Here is a 16,985-nt window from a genome sequence, read left to right on the forward strand (position 1 = left end):
GATTGGCAGTCTCCACCTTTCTCCACTGGACTATCTCTGCCCAAGCTCAGCATATAATCGGCAACTTAAAAATTAGCATTGACAAAAATTTGTTTTAAAATGCCAAGTTCTGTGTATATTTGAGGTCTTGCGAGCTTTCCCCTTCCACGTTAGCATGTCTTTTGGTTTATCCCTGTTTATCTCATGTCTGGATAGCAGCCATGTTGGTCGGCTTTTATGAGTGTGGCTTCTGACATTCCTAGGAGACACAATCTCACAGCCGACTGCCTGATCTTCTGGCTCTTACAATATTTCCATCTCCTCTTCTGCTATGATTCCTGATACTTAGGGGCAGGAACTGTGTTGTATATGTATCCTCTGGGACTGGTCTCTAGGATTCTACATTTTGATTGTGATTTTCTCTAATGGTCTCCCAACTGTTGCTAAGTGACTTTTACTTGATGAGGCATAAGGATTATACTTATCTGTGGGTATAGGGACATATATTTAGGATGTAGTTAGGGATTAGACTGGTTTAGTAACGTGGTAGTTTCTTCGCCAAGATTTATGGCTTTGCTGACTCTGGGAAGCTGGCTAGGATTCAAGTACCAGGCATGAATCAAGTACCAGATGGAATTCAAGTATTCCGTCTTCTTTAGTGGGTCTTGAGGCTGTTTATAAAGCTATTGGATTTTATGAATGTCATGCTGCTTGCTGCTGTGTTTCATGGGCATCATAGCTGGTAGAGCTGATTATTGCTTCCCTCCTTTGGAAGCTTGCGTGGCACCTTCTGGTACCATGAAAGCTATTCCCCAGCGAGGAGGCTTCCAGGTCAGTTCCAGGGATCTAGGGCCTTGAGTTTGACATGCATGATGTCTTCCACAATAGGCAGAGAAACATCTGTGGGAACACCAAGAAAAAGAGGGCTTCTCATTTGTGCTGATGTGCTTTTAGGTGGTCTTTCTTGGTTCTTGGAGGGACCATTGTTAGGAAAGGTGAGGATATTACATTTAGACCGTTTATGTATATTTATAGATGAATGTATGTGAACTATAGGTATTTAGGTGGATAGTTAATAGTATCAAGCCTTATGAAACTTTATGACTTCCTTGTTATTGTTTTATTCTCCCTTTATTTTGTTCGTGTTTATTTCTCTCCTTCCCCTAATTAGATCTCCCATTTTGCCCATTTCCTCAATCTGATCACTTATGCCTGCTATTGGACTCCCTGTTGCTCCTCTCCTCCTTCAATGGCCCCTTGGTACATTCCTGGTTTCTTTAGTTACTCAGGTTATTTACAAGCAATTAAGGGGAGAATAGTCTTCTCCAAGAAACAGCACGCAACTGGTTATCTATTTCCTGTTTATCACTCCTGAAACCATGTGTGCAAGTGACATTATCCTGAGCAGGTTGTCACTAGGTATTTAAGAAATATATATGGGCATGTACACAGTCATATGCATATTTATAAATTTACACACATATATCTACAAAACAATTAATGAAAAGTGCTATGAATTTGAAAGAGAACAAGAAGTAGTATATGGGATTTTTTTTTCAAGGGTGGAAAAGAAAGGGAGAAATCTCAAAAAGTAAAAGAAACGATAACGCACTGTCATTGCTTACACTAGTTGATTTATTGCATTTTATGTACTCATTTTATTTTTTAAAAGATAAAGATTAATTTATTTTCATTTTGTGTGTATAGGTATTTTGCCTATACGAATGTATGTTTGTGTACCCAATGTATTTCTGGTGACCTCAGAGTCCAGAAAAGGTTATTGTGTGCCTGGAACTGGAGGTTTCTGATGGTTTGGTGTTATCATGTGGGTACTGGGAATGGAACTTGGATCCTCCTGAATAAGTGCTCCTGACTTCTAAGCCAAGTCTCCAGCCCAGAGTGCTTTAAACTAATGGCAATATTGAAAACTGCATTTTGGTTTGGATGACATATGAATTATGGTGTCTCCCACTTTAAATAGGAGGTGGCTCACCTTGTACTTGAATTAAAAAAAATCTTTATTTTATGATATAAAATTCAGACAAATCAATGAGCTTCCTCCATAACCAAGGTTCAGAGTTGTTCTCTGTCACTCCTGTGATTCCTGTAACATCTCATTTATTCTAGACTGCGTACCATTGTAGACCTATAATGGCTGTCATACACTGTTGTCTGTAGTTATAAGAAGAAATCATGTCTGTTCCTCTGTCCTCAGTTTCTAGAAAACAAACAAACAAAAAAATAAACCAAACCTAAATTCTGAATTTGGTTGAAGGAAACAGCTCAAGTGTTGTGCAAACATGAAGCCACTGTATGCTAGGGAGTGTCCTGTGTTGACTGGCTTCCGTTATCTGAAGATCTTTTGAATCTAGAAGATGAGGAGAGAGGATGAGCTTTACTATCACATAGTGTACAATCCTGTTTCCTTCTTGTTCCCTAAACACACCCCCAGAGTGCCCAAAGCTGCTTTATTTTCACGACTACAATTTAGTGCAGACTGGCTCCCTACATCCATCGCAGCTGGGCGTTCAGGGTGTATTTAGGGACATGATTTGAATTATCCTGACCTTCAAGCTTGCTGATAATTTTAGGATTCTTCCCGACTTCATTTCTTGTAATTTGCTTCCCTAGGAGAGGAGTATGAAAGGTACAGAGAATGAGGAGCAGAGTAGTATCCACCAATCAGTCTTAATGCTAATGTGTGTCTAGCCAATAGATTGTTAGGCTGCTCATGAATTCTGCTCTGTGCAAAAAGTAAAAAACAAACCCTCAATCTTGATGTCTGCCTGCTAACAAAAGACAGAGAGGACTTCTTCTCGAGGCATATTTGACTTTCATTAACCCCAGACTATCTGTAATCATTCCCAACCATTCTTACTCTTTATTACTACAAATAGTTATAAGATTTGTTCTTCCCATAATAACAGAGAATAAACCCAAAGAACACATTGGAAGTTAGGCCACTACAGATATTGAAAACTGTAGGTTTTTTTCTTCTGGTACAGCCGCAGACTATGTGTGTTTTGACCTAGACAAACAGGTCCTAGCTATCTGTTTCATCTATTCATTCTTCTCAATGCAGACGTATAATCTCTTCTGGTTTCAAAGCACTCTATAGATGGTAACAGGACGCAGTGGCTGCTGGGTCATAAGGCTTCCACTTAGAGATAAATCAAATCCCAGGATTCTGCAGGAAGCATCCCTTATACGCCATTTTGGAACTCAGTACAGTTAAATATTGTTATCCTGATAGTTTAGAAATTGGGAGACTTTGAAGGCCATTTATATCCCAATTAACCTCAAGAAGAATGGTGTGTTTAGATTTTCATTTTAAGCATTTTAAGAGTTATGTGTCTAAACTATTTGAAGGTAGCTGTTTAAGATAATTTCCTTCTTCAAGAGAAAGGAAGGGATATGAAGTAACAATAGCAAGATATGTGATTGGCAAGGGAGACACAGGCATGTTGGATATCACTCATTGGGCATTGTGCTTGTGATTACTAACTATTGCCACTAAACAAGTCTCTGACCCACTTAGCAACTTCAATCACCACTCTTGTATTATCATCATAGTGTCTGAGCAAGGGCTTAGCTTGTATAATTGTGGTTCAGAGTCCCACTTGAGGTCACTGTGAGGACACCCAGAGCTATAGTCACTGAAGGCATTTCTGGGCTGAAGCACTCAGTTCCTGGGTATGTTTCAAGCAGTTAGCAAGATAGCCCAGATGGGACATCTCAGTTCCTTTTCCTGTGGGTCTCTCCTTGGCTGCTTGGATGCTATCATGATAAAGACATTCCACCTGGAGAAGTTGACTTAAAGAGGGTACAAGACTGAAAAAGCAATGACTTTAAGTCTAGACCTTGAAGCCATTTACTATCAACCTCTGCATATTCAAGGCTTTAAAGGCAAACTATTAAGACACTCTTCATTTAAACAGAAGGGACAAGACTTACATGTTTGAAAATAATTTAGACGTGAGTTGAAAACATCTCAGATGTAGAAAGAAATTTAGATCCTGTTTATTTTATTTGTTTATCTTTTTCAAGGAATATTGATTGAGCACATCCTGTGGGCTAAGCATTGTGTGTGGAAATATGTGCATATGGAGGCCAGGAGTGAACATTGGACATTGTGTGACTTAATCTATCGATTTCCAAATTCTTCTTCTTCTTCTTCTTCTTCTTCTTCTTCTTCTTCTTCTTCTTCTTCTTCTTCTTCTTCTTCTTCTTCTTCTTCTTCTTCTTCTTCTTCTTCTTCTTCTTCCTCTTCCTCTTCCTCTTCCTCTTCCTCTTCCTCTTCTTCTTCCTCTTCTTCTTCCTCTTCTTCCTTCTCCTCTTCTTCCTTCTCCTCATTCCTCCTTTTCTTTCTCCTCCTTCTCTTCCTTCTCATCTTCTCCCTCAGTCTTCTCCTTCATTATCATCATCATCAATCTCTGAGTCTCTTACTGAGTCCAGAGCTCACCAATTGTCTAGACCAACTGGTTAGTGGTCTCCAGGGTTCTGTTTGTTTCTGCCTACTCCTAGGGATGGGTTACAGAGGCATACAAGCGAACCCCACTTTTATACCACTGCTTGGGATCTGAACTCCAATCCTTGTGCTTACCCAGGAAGTACTTTAGCGATCGAGCCATCTCCTAGCTGCGTGAAAGATATTTTATAAGCACAAAATAAAGAATCTTGATGTGAGTTCTACTTGATGTTTGGATTCTCCCAAGCTCAGCCTGATTTCTGGATCTGAAAAAAAAAGTTATAACTAATCTGAAGCTATAGCACTGATTAATAACTAATATGTATTGAAACCACTTGTGCTCCTTCTAATCATGGAGTATAGTATAGGTATCTGAATGCTAGATTGCCTTGGAATGAACCAAAATTATCTCAGTTTTCCCTTCTCAACTCATCTTCACATTCTTACAAAAACTTTCTTTCCTTTCCAGTAACTATAGTCAGAGCATTTTCTATTTCATCCTCTATTCTTAGCATCATAATCTCCTAAAATGCAGATTTGTTCATGTCAAATTCCTGTTTAAAAAATCCAAGTAACTCTCATATCATTTAAAACAAAGTGTTGAGCCCTTAGTGATGTAGTTAGGGCCAAGTCCTGCCAAGTCCAGTCCCCTCGACATCTGGCACTGAGTCATATGTAATGCCCTTTTCTTTCTTTTTCTTCATCTCCATCTCAAAAGCTGTTTCTGCTTCTGTACTTCCCTGGTTCTCCTACTCTTTACACTGAGTCACTTCAGTGACATCTCGATGATAGAATTTCCTCACACAGCTGAGTCCTATGTCCTTCATCTGTGTTCTCCTTATGGAATATGTAATTTTTAAAAAGCAGAGTAGTTAGATGTGCCCTTCAATCTGTGCATAGTAGTTTAAGCATAGCTATTTCAGCTTTGGACTGGGGTTCTCATGGAAGGAGGTGTGGACAACAGAGGAAGCCTCCAGTGATCCTGTCAGGAGTGGATGGAGGGAGGCTGCGGTGAATGTGCACTGTTAACAAGAACTAGTTCAGTGACTCAGACCCATGAGCATTGACAGAACATTCCTCAGGCAAGGCTGAGGGAGGAGGCAGAGCTTTCCTTGAGACTGTCTGGCTATTGATGGCATCATAAACCCATGGAGGTTCTGGATGGCATGTGTAGTTGGTGACGCTCCATTTGAGCAAGCGTGACTCACCTGATGCAGTTCTTCTGTAAATGTGTCTGTGTGTCTGTCTTATCTTCAGCTTCTTTTTGCCCCAGTCTGTTTTCCAGTACCATCCTGTCTGTGCTGGATATAGCAAAGAGGTTTTGTGTTTATTTCTGAGTCACTGTCTGAGTATAATGCTGAGTAATAAATAGCCACCAAATTTTTTGGTGGAATAAATATAAATGAATGACAAATACTTGATATTTTCTTATGGGCAGAGGTACTGTTTGTAGTATTTAGGAAGCAGAGGTACACAGGTGGATCCTACATTTTTATCACTGTTGGGAATCTGAACTCAGGTCCTCATGCTCACACAGTGTGGACTTTACGTTCAGAGCCATCTACCCAACCCTGTGCAAGGCAATTTAAAAGCACAAAATAAACCTTCTTGATGAGAGTCCTACTTGGTGTTTGATTTCTCCAAAGTTCAGCATGATTGCTGGATCTGATGAGTTATATATTATAACTATCTGAGAACCATTAACAATGATTAATATATAATATTTTAGGGCTAAGAATCCATTGTTCCAGAAGTACCATATATGACTCACCTTGCTTGCACCTAGGATAAGCCAAAGATATCATATCTGTCTTTCTATACCAGCAGTGAGAAATTATATATGCTTTCCTACCTATTTCCACTTAAACCCCTTTAGAAAATCAAACAGGCATGACAGATTGGACAACATCTTCATATATATATCATCTTTATATATATATAAAGACCAGGAATTCTGTGTTAAGCAATGTCTGAGCAAAGATGGAGAGTCTCCTATACAGTTTATGATGGTGTCAGTATACTGCCTTGCTCTGTCCTAATTGCTCAAAGGAGTAGTCCTTATTGCCAAGTGAGCTGTTTCTTGTTAAATATTGTTAAGGAAGAAAAAGGATATTTTCCATATTTAGGAACAGTAGAAAATCCATATTTCCTATTCATCATGGTTTATAACAAGAAACACCCCATGTCTTAGCCATGGTGGCATCATGGCTCCAATTTTCCATCTCTTAGCCAAGGAGTATCATGGTTCCATTTCTCCATCTTTAATATACACTAGCACAGATGCTGTAAAAGCTGACTAAAGGCCAGCATCTTTTCTGGTCACCTATAACAGCAAGTCAAGACCTTTGATTCTTGTTACAAAACAATCAACAAATACAATTAACAAAACTGGTGGCTTATAACTCCACAACTTTTTTCTCCATTATTTTTTAAAAATTAACAACCCAGGGTTAAAACCATGGTGTTGACAAGGCTGTTTTCTTCTGCAGGCTTTAGCTGATAATCCATTTCTTGATTGGTTCCATCTTCTAAATGTATATTCCTTGGATCATTGCTTTTCCTCTATCATTATAGCTAAGAGATAGAGTTAACTCCTTTCTACCTTCTCTTGCTTCTCTCTTATAAGTTTTATAAAGATCTTCATTGTTACATTGAGCCCACTGGAACACCATCTCTGCAGTTTGAGATCTTTCCTTTAATCACATCTCCAAAACTCTTTTTGCCATATAAGGGAGATTCTAATGATTAGGATAATGTCATCATTTCAATGTGCAGTATTCCCAAAAGACTCATGTTTTGAATACTTGGTACTTGGTATGAAACTATTATGTAGAATCTTTAGGAGGTACCGTCTGTGTGAATGAAGTAGATCTCTAGAGGGCAGGTCTTTGAGGCTGTCTCTGTTTCTAGTTCTGAATCAGCTTTCTCTTTCCTGGCCCACATCCATGCCAATGCCCAATATGCCATGCTCCCACTGCCTTGGCCATGACTGCTCCTGATTCCATGTCTTTTCTATTGTGGTGCACTGAAATTCCACAGAAATCCTGAACCACAGCAATCCCTTTTCCTATTACATTATTCTGTCATATATTTGGTTAGCAAAAAATAAATAATACAGATGGATACATGTAAAGCTATCTCTCAGATGGCCAAAGGATGTCTGAGAGGATGGCAGGGAAGCCTAAGCAAGGACTGGGACTGCACTTGGGAACACTAGGTAGAGAGAGTCTGGTAGTCAGGTAGTCTGCACTATAGTCTTTACACCAAGGAGATATGGGGCGCCTAGTTCTTCTGAACTTTTTTGTTTTCAGACTTGTGCAGAATGTCCCCAAGCCTATTCTGTAATACATAATCTGAAACACTAAGAGTGCTATGTAAGTTATGTGCATTCATGATAATGAATTGGTCTGTGAACGGATAAATACAGAAGACATACAGATACTGTTTTATGCAGGTCCTATATACAATGAGAATCTATATAATCTATAGAGTTAATATTTATCTATCTTTAGTAGCTTCAAATCTATCTATCTTTAGTTTAAATGGTTCAGCCTGGAACACATTCCCCTGAGAAACTCTTGACCCCTTCCTGTTTCCTTTTCTCTTGATCTACACCTAGGAGAATCTATCAAAGAACTGTTAGCAATGGCTCTGTTCTGTTAAGGTTCCATTGCTCTCACTGCTTCCCTGTCTCTTGTTGCGAAAGATCTTCATTCCACACCTACTCGTTGTTTTGAACAGTCTTTCTTGGCTTTCCCTTCCTTAGAATCTCTAATTCCATCCTTCCGCCACCTCTTCAGTGTTCTTAAAATACACCAGATTTCACCTGCTTGATATGCCTTGGAAAATATACTCTCCTGCTATTGGAAGTTATTCACAAATTATAGCACTATTGTTCGTTTACTCTTCTTAAATTATCTCTATTTTAGATTAAAAATTACTTTCACCATTTGTACCCTGGATATATTCTTTCATAAACAAAAGTTAAATTTCTTTACTTATTGTACTTGTAGAATTTATATTTATATTTTGCTGGTTATTGACCACTTTGAATGCTGTTTCCACTTCTGAAATGCATGCAAAAGAATTTTGTTTTAACAAAGTAGTTTAAAACCTATTTTTGCTATTTTCTATGTGTAGTCAACTATCCCAAGAGCTCATCTCACGTTTACTCATTCTTATTAATACAAGTCATTTATAAACATCTATGTTTAATAGTATGACATGAGAATTGCCCAGTTGTTTTGAAAAAATATTAGATGGTGCTTTGGAAGTCTTGTGGAAGAGTTGGGGGAAGGACTGAGGAACCCAGAGGGCATAGGGACTCTGTAAGAAGACCAACAGAGTCAACTAACCTGGGCGCTTGGAGGTTTTCAAAGACTAAACCACAAGCCAAAGAGCATACATGGGCTGGATATAGGGCCTCCCTGCACATATGTAGAAGGTGTGCAACTTGGCCTTCATGTGGGTCCCTCCAACAACTGAAGTGAAGGCTATCCCTAAAGCTGAACCTCATTCCACTAACTTGTCTGGCCTCAGTGGGAGAGGATGTGCCTAGTCCTGCAGAGACTTGAGGTGCCAGCTCAGATGATACACAGAGGGTCCTTCTTCCTTCCCAGAGGAGAAAGGAGGAAGTTGCTGAAAGGGCTGTGTAAGGGTGGGATTGAGAGGAGGGGTGCTATGATCAGGATGTAAAGTGAATAAGTAAATAAATGGAAAAAATAAAACTGCATTAAAAATGTGTTTCCTCTCCTCAACAAGGTTAGTGTATGTTTAATCATAAAGAAATGAAACGGAAATGGGACAGTTAAACTTAATTTTAAACTCATGGTATAACATTTCTCTGGATATTTTTCTCTAAGTACATAATATTTATGAGGGTACACATATTTGTCCTGTTTGTCACTGTATCCTAGGGATAGCTTAGCTACTGGTGGCTGTACTTCAACAAACAATTGAGCAAATATTTGAATGTGAAAATAATGCTAAATTTTTAGAGTGGCTTTAAAAATAATATATAAGTATTCAGTATACGATACTGTTGTGATCATAAATATAAAATTTCTCACTGTCAGTCAAGGTCATGATCTCTTCTAGAATGGTCAGTTATAATAATAACTGGTAGCACTAAGAATGCTGTCAATACTTACATATGTATGTATATATACATATATGTATATACGTGATACTACATAGATACTATTATATTCAAGACAATGGTAGTGTACTTCAAATTCAGTAGAACTCCACTTACAAATGCTACAACTCTTTAATATAATTCTTCATGTTGTGGTGACCTCTAACCATAAAATTATTTTGTTGCTACGCCATAATTGCAATTTAGCTATTGTTATAAATTGTAACATAAATATTGGATAGTCAGGATACTGATATGTGACTCCCACAGGGTTCACACTATACAGTTTAAGAACTGCTGATTTAAATAGTTTGTAGATTGATAAATATAGATGATATTTACATAGATAATATTACAGAGATACTATTATATATATGTATAAAGAAAGTCTGCTGTAGAAGTGTATTCTAGTTCATGGAGTTCATGTTTTAAATACTTTATGCAGTTTGAATAGCTTATATTGTTTACTTCATTTAAAAATTGATATAAATACAGAAGATATTATCTAGACATTATTTCATATAGTTATCCTTATGATGTAACTTTCGTTGTGCGGAAACTTTCCGAATGATTGAGATTTCTGATTTTGCTCTCTGTCCTCAGAATGGCTTCACTCCTTTGTACATGGCTGCCCAGGAGAATCACATTGATGTTGTAAAATATTTGCTAGAGAATGGAGCTAACCAGAGTACGGCTACAGAGGTAGGTCTGCTATTAGATTCTTTAAGGTCTACATTCTTTATTCCAGTTGCAAAAGGTCTCCACTATTCTGTTCATTACTCTTATAATCCACACTAGTGGCCACTGAGTGGCTCGGACTTGTGCATATCCGCATGAGTTCACACCTTCATTTTAGACTCACGATCATACGTTGTTACTTCCATTATCATTAAGCTTGGAGTTGTGGGTGAAACCTGGTTCTCACCTTGTAGCACAAGTCAGCCTTGAATTTGTGGTTCTCGTGGGAGCGTTGCAACCTGTCTTGCTTTTGGGATCCTCATAACATTCTAAATTTAGATTCCAATACATGATCCCTATTTCTTTCTGTCAATACTTTATCTTAAGATACAACACAATTTCTTTAAGGAAGAATGTATAACCATTAGAAATAATTTATAGCTATTTGTGTTAGTGTAATTTTCCAAGGACTATATCACAACAATGTTGTTTATGACAAAATACAAATCATGACATAAGTATGTGACCATGGTTATGGCAATCCCTGAATAGACTCTTCGACAGTAGTTCAGTTTCTGAGGGTTCAGCACATCTGGATATATGTAGGAGTTAGAGGCAAAGGGACCCAGAGCATCGTTCTCCTTTCCACTGTACATCTCCCTCAGAAGAAAAAATGCCTTTTTGTTTCCCATCTCTTGGCCCACAGCCAAATGTGACTGGTACACAGAAGTCATCTTGGTATTTCCTAATGTCCAGCATATCTTCCTTTCAGACAATTAAATCTTTATGCAAAGTGAACACAAACTCCCTTCCATACTGTGCTGGACAGTGAAATATATTAATTTGACTTCTAATTCTTTGTGTAGGTGGTTAACTTTTATGGACCTATTTGCTACCACTTTCTGACACTTTATTCTCATCATAGTAGAAGTCTCTATCAATGCTAAGTTATGTGTTAAGTTATATCATATATGCCTTGATTTTAGCTAGAAAGCACAACTGCCCATTATGACGTGCTTCTATGTTCTGTATTTAGTAACACAAACACAGAATATACACCTGCAATACGTTATGTGTTTTTTCCTTTTTATAACCTGGAGGCTTTTTCTCCCTTGAGGCACTAATTTTGTCTGTGAGTAGACTATGAAAATCTTAAAGTAATGCTCAGAAAACAAACGACTGTGTCTCAAAGATTTGTCCCAGCATAAGGGAATCCATCTGCTTTCTTTTTCCTTGAAGGCTGAATCGTTAATGAGATGAAACTTTCGTGTCAGCATCCTCCCACCCACCCTGGAGACTTGGGGTGGCTAGTGTGGGTTTTTGGTGAACTTGGGTTATGATGCTCTCAGCAGATGGGCAGCTTTTTTGGTCTAGTTGAACATAGCAGCATTGCAGGGTGACTGCAGAAGTAGCCCTTAGTGATCACTGCAGCAGCAGAGGCCCTGGTATACAGTAGGCTGCAGAAGCTTCAAGCCTCTGGTTGTTTAACCTAATACGACACTTGCAAAGGAATCAAAAGAGAGTGGGGTAAAGTCTAGTCGTCACAAGTATGTCTTATGTCTCATTTGAAAAAAAATATTATTGAATAACTAAAGTCATCTTCTTATAATGATTAGAAATTTATAAATTTAATATACTGAAGCTGGGCAGTGGTGGTGCATACCTATAATCCCAGCACTCTGGGAGGCAGAGGCAGGTGGATTTCTGAGTTCGAGGACAGCCTGGCCTACAGAGTGAGTTCCAGGACAGCCAGGGCTATACAGAGAAACTCTGTCTTGAAAAAACCAAAACCAAATCCAAACAAAAAAAAATTTAATATACTGAGCCCCACCTCCTACCCTTCTGGTTACCCAGGGTCACAAGGATCCTTCCTTTCAACAATACCATTCTGTAACAAGTAATACTATTGCAGGGATGAACAGTCGATGCGCTAATGCTCCATTATGAAATACCTTCTTTGATGTCACTGAAGCCTGATGTGTTAATGAGTAGCAATGGTGGGCAAAAGTAGATTACCAAACAGACACTATACCTTCTTTTAAAAATAAAAACAGATAATTATGCAATCCTTCCTCATGACACTGAAATACACACACACATGAAGAAATACTTCGTTTTAACATTTCTTATAAATAGGCTTAGTAAATAAAGGATGCATTGAAAGCTGCCTAACTTAGCTGCATTTCTTTTCCCAGAGTTCATTGAGGTATCATTATCAGATCATTGCACATAGTTAGCTTTCTTCCCTGAAAGACAGATCAGAATGAATTCCGTGTAGTTGGAATCCAGCTTTTAGTCCTCCAAAGGGAGCTCCCTGTCCAGCCAGCACCATTTTTATAGGTCTCTTTCCCCTTCCTTCCTCCTGAGCTCTGCCATGATTCAAGGCTACAATCTTTTTCCTGGGGTTCCACTCTGTGGGCTGTGTCTCTAAGGAAACACAAAACAGAACAAAAATAAAGTCCACATGGCATTAATACAGATTGCTGTAGAGTGCTAGAGAAAATAAACCCAGATACGTAAATGATGATGGGTGTGTCCTTCATTCATACAGTACCCAGCTCATGACAGACCTGTCCACTGCAGCTGCTTGCTCTTCTTTACCTTAAGTCACGACACTCTATCCCTCCACTCTACGAGGTAGTGTGCTGTGTTTACAATTCACACATACTCAAAGGAACTACCAACACATTCATGCTGCATATATGTGCATGCTACCCACATATTACTCTAATTCATGCTGCATATATGTTCTTTTTGTATGATTTATTTATTTATTATATATCAATACACTGTAGCTGTCTCCAGACACACCAGAAGAGGGCATCAGATCTCATTACAGATGGTTGTGAGCCAGCATGTGGTTGTAGGGATTTGATCTCAGGACCTCTGGAAGAGCAGTCAGGGTTCTTAACTGCCATATATGTTCATGTTGCATTGATACACTTAAAAATTATTTTCCCTAAGAATCCCACAGTTGTCTCCTAAATGATTCATGCTGAAGACACATTGAGCAGCCAGATTTGAGTTAATTACTACTAACCCCAACTCTGGAATGACATCTTCAAGTGTACAACCCCCTTCCCTCACTCCTGCTGTATGGATGGGACCTCTAGCATTTGCTTGCAAACGTCAGAGAATCTGAGGAGGGAAACACTTGCCATTCTTTCCAGGAGCTAAACGCTTGCTTCTAAAGACGCAAAAAAACCCCGACTTTCCAAATTTCGTAGCATGGTTTTCTATCTCATCCTGGAGACTGTTCTAACTTTGTATGTTTGTACCATCATGTGCTGAGATCCTTTTTTTTAAAGTGACAACTGAGAAGTTGGGTTTTGCATGCTAACATATACAACTTTCTCCTGAAATCATCTTATCAATCTAAAATGTAAGTGGTTGCAAAATTAATGTCTAGTCTAATTTACCAAACAGCTTTAGGTCACACTAAATCTCCCACATTCAAACATAAATTATTATAATTACTCCCTCCACAGCAGTTATCCCCTTCCCCGAGACAGTGCAGAAACATTGTTCACTGCACACACATCTTTCCATGTAGAGAATCATTTTCACTCCCGGTTGGATTTTCTTTCCATTCTTTCTCATTACATAAGTAAACACATCTAAGTGTTTGTTCTAATTTTTATTCTCCTCTCACAAGCACACCTTTGACCCACTCCTTCTGTAATATGACCACATCCCATATGCAGATGTAAAGAATGAGAATCAGGAACACGATCTGAGGAAGCTACCGGCGAATGGCCATCCACTCCGCTTCCTTCACAGTGCCACTCTGTCCTGTTGGCCAGTCTCACTCATTCACATGCATTACATTCCAGGACGGCTTTACTCCTCTGGCTGTGGCACTCCAGCAGGGACACAACCAGGCAGTGGCCATCCTCTTGGAGAATGACACCAAAGGAAAGGTGAGGCTACCGGCTCTGCACATTGCAGCTCGGAAAGATGACACCAAGTCCGCCGCCCTCCTGCTTCAGAATGATCACAACGCTGATGTACAATCCAAGGTAAGAGCCGTAGGATCTGTGGAGAGGTCTGCTCTGACTGCCAGCATCTCCTGGGTGATGCCCAACGAACAGTCACTGCTGATAATGCAGCACTCTGGTCAGGAAAACACAGAAGTCATTTCCATGTGTATTTATATGGAAGAGGACTCTCTATTAGGAGTCAATAACAAAAAAATTAAGGGTAGGTGGCTTTCTTTAGAAGACCAGATTCCATCTTTGAGATATTTGGCTCAGCATTCTATCAACACCATTAATTATAGAGTCAGAAAAAATGACTATTGTGTAATGGAGTTGCCTTTTTTCTGTCTTATTGGAATAGAATACTTAGTTGCAGTGAGCAGATCTGCTATTCCTTTAATTCCGCATTGTGTAACATCTTCCCTCTTTTCCCCACAAAACAATGCTTCAGATGATGGTGAACAGGACAACAGAGGTACAGTATTGCCATTATACCAACATTTCCCATGTTTTTATTTATTGTTAGTTTTTGCCCAGTTAGAATAAAGCTCACTAATTCATGCTAATGATTAAAGTTCTACTAGTGGGTAACTGCTTAGGAAAAAATTCTGTAATTAAGCAAGAATGATAATTTAAATGTATTTGATACAACATATATTTGAAGAATTATTAAACCAACTATTTACATAGTTTCTGAGTCTAGCTACCATTATATATGGTTTAGTGTGTGAGCTTTATTCTGAAACTTTTGCAAAGATATTGTTTTCTTTAAATGAAAATGTACAGACTAGACTTTAGGGAAGTAAAAATTCAGGAGGCTTGTTTTCTTTTATTTAGTTGCAAATGTCCTTTTTTTTCCTGCAGTTTTTTTTCTTTACCACATTGTTAATAATCAATAATGGCTCTGCACATCATGAGCAAAGCAATTGCTTTTTTCCTTATAAATATTAAAATGCATGCTGTTAAAACATTTCTCTCATATAAATTAGGTCATTAGAGACAAGGACATTAAGTATATAAGTTCTAATGTGTGTTTTCTCCCTTTTGTCACAACATAAACATTATTGAGTGTATGTTATAAAATTAATCTACACTCAAAGGTAAAGTTATGAAGGGTAACTTTTGTTTTGGTGGTGGGGAAGTTGTAAGATTTGGGCACTCCTTGAGCACTCACAGAAAGTGACATATTTCTCAAATCTTCTTTATTAACACATTCATCTACTGAGATTTACCTGAATTATTTGCATTGCTTCTTTTGTTTGTTCTTTTGGGTGCATGGCCTTGGGGGTGGAGGAACCTTAACTCAGCTGCTTGGTAAAACTGCTAAGGACTGGAATCGTACAAATTGATCTCAAATGCTAATTTTAGTTAACTTTAATTTCTCAGGTATTCCTTGGGTATTATTTTTATACATTGTAGAGGGTGCAAACCAACATAAAGTTGAACAATAATTATCAGTCTAGGGCATTATTATCATTAAGGCTATTGAGAAAACTTCAATTAACTAATCATAAATGCTAAAATAATTTTATTGTATTTAAATAATTGGGAAATCATTTCCATCGACCAATATAGTATTTTGAAATTAAACTGTAACTTTAATAATTATTACGTAACAAAACTCTTTAGGGGAGAAGATAGTACACATGTTTACTCACCCCAGACAGGGAGTCCACAATGAAGCAAAATCCTCATAATACCAAATTCCAACTTGGTGAACCATTGAATTTTATTGGGGGTTACTTACAATAATATAGTTGAGGGGTTATTTACCGGAGCAGAAATTAGTCAAAGACAGCTGCATCACCAAAGCCCACTCCAGCATGGATGAAAACTCACAAAACCTGGAGCTCACTACATAGCCTGAAGGCAGCTCAATAGCTCACTTTCCAAGTGAAAGGCTCATACCTCTTTCAGTCATCAGCTGGCTTTGGCTTCTTCCAGGCAGCTGCTCCTCCTCCTTCTCCTCCTCCTCCTCCTCCTCCTCCTCCTCCTCCTCCTCTTCCTCCTCCTTCTCTTCTTCCTCCTCCTCCTCCTTCTTCCTCCTCCTCCTCCTCCTTCTTCCTCCTCCTCCTCCTCTTCTTCTTTCTTCCATTTCTCTTCTTCCTCCTCCTCTTCTCCTTCTCCCTCTTCCTCCTTTTCCTCATCCTTTTTCTCCTCCTCTTCCTCTTCCTTCTTATTAATTTTTAATTAATTATTTTATTTATTTATTTATTTCCCAAATGTTGCCCTTCCTATTGAGTGGCCTTTTCCAGCCTTAGTATGAAGGTTTTTGAATCTTGTTTTATCATGTTTATTTGTTTTCTCTTGGAGGCCTGATCTTTTCTGTAGAGGGAGACTCCATCTGGAATTCCAGGTCCCCCTTCGCCTTTGCCTTTGAGAGGGTACTTTCCCACCCTCTTCCCTGAAGCATTAAGACTCTACAGGATTAGGCACATCCTCTCCCACTGAAAGGGACTCAGGTTTTATTGCTTAATCTGGCAGGGAGGGGTCAAGTAGATCTAGTCAGTTTCAGTGACTTCCTGAAACTATTTTGTGTTGCTTATTTTCCTACTCTTAAGGAGCTCCCCTGCAGGTTGAAGTGTTTCAATCTCTGAGGAAACTGTTACAACAGTAATAGACATATATTCAGAATATGTCTGGGTGACAGGAAATTCCAAGATAAAAATAGAAAAAAGGATTTGACATTTTATAAAATAATTATGGGTTGTATCACGATTTTCCCATTAGTTTTGGCATGAATACA

At 38.6% G+C, this 16,985-nt stretch overlaps 1 protein-coding gene across 2 annotated transcripts in view; it reads left to right on the plus strand.

Moving 5' to 3' along the window:
• Ank2 (ankyrin 2) overlaps positions 1-16,985 on the plus strand; it is a 203,055-nt gene that overhangs the window by 60,548 nt on the left and 125,522 nt on the right. The window contains exons 5-7 of one of the 2 annotated variants that reach the window (XM_052179290.1): positions 10,188-10,286; positions 14,096-14,281; positions 14,691-14,714. In XM_052179290.1, the coding sequence (XP_052035250.1) occupies positions 10,188-10,286; positions 14,096-14,281; positions 14,691-14,714 (309 nt within the window). The remainder of the gene's footprint in view (positions 1-10,187; positions 10,287-14,095; positions 14,282-14,690; positions 14,715-16,985) is intronic. The other variant, XM_052179289.1, reaches the window with a different exon arrangement.

Source organism: Apodemus sylvaticus, chromosome 4 (assembly GCF_947179515.1).
Source record: "Apodemus sylvaticus chromosome 4, mApoSyl1.1, whole genome shotgun sequence".
Classification (NCBI taxonomy): domain Eukaryota; kingdom Metazoa; phylum Chordata; class Mammalia; order Rodentia; family Muridae; genus Apodemus; species Apodemus sylvaticus.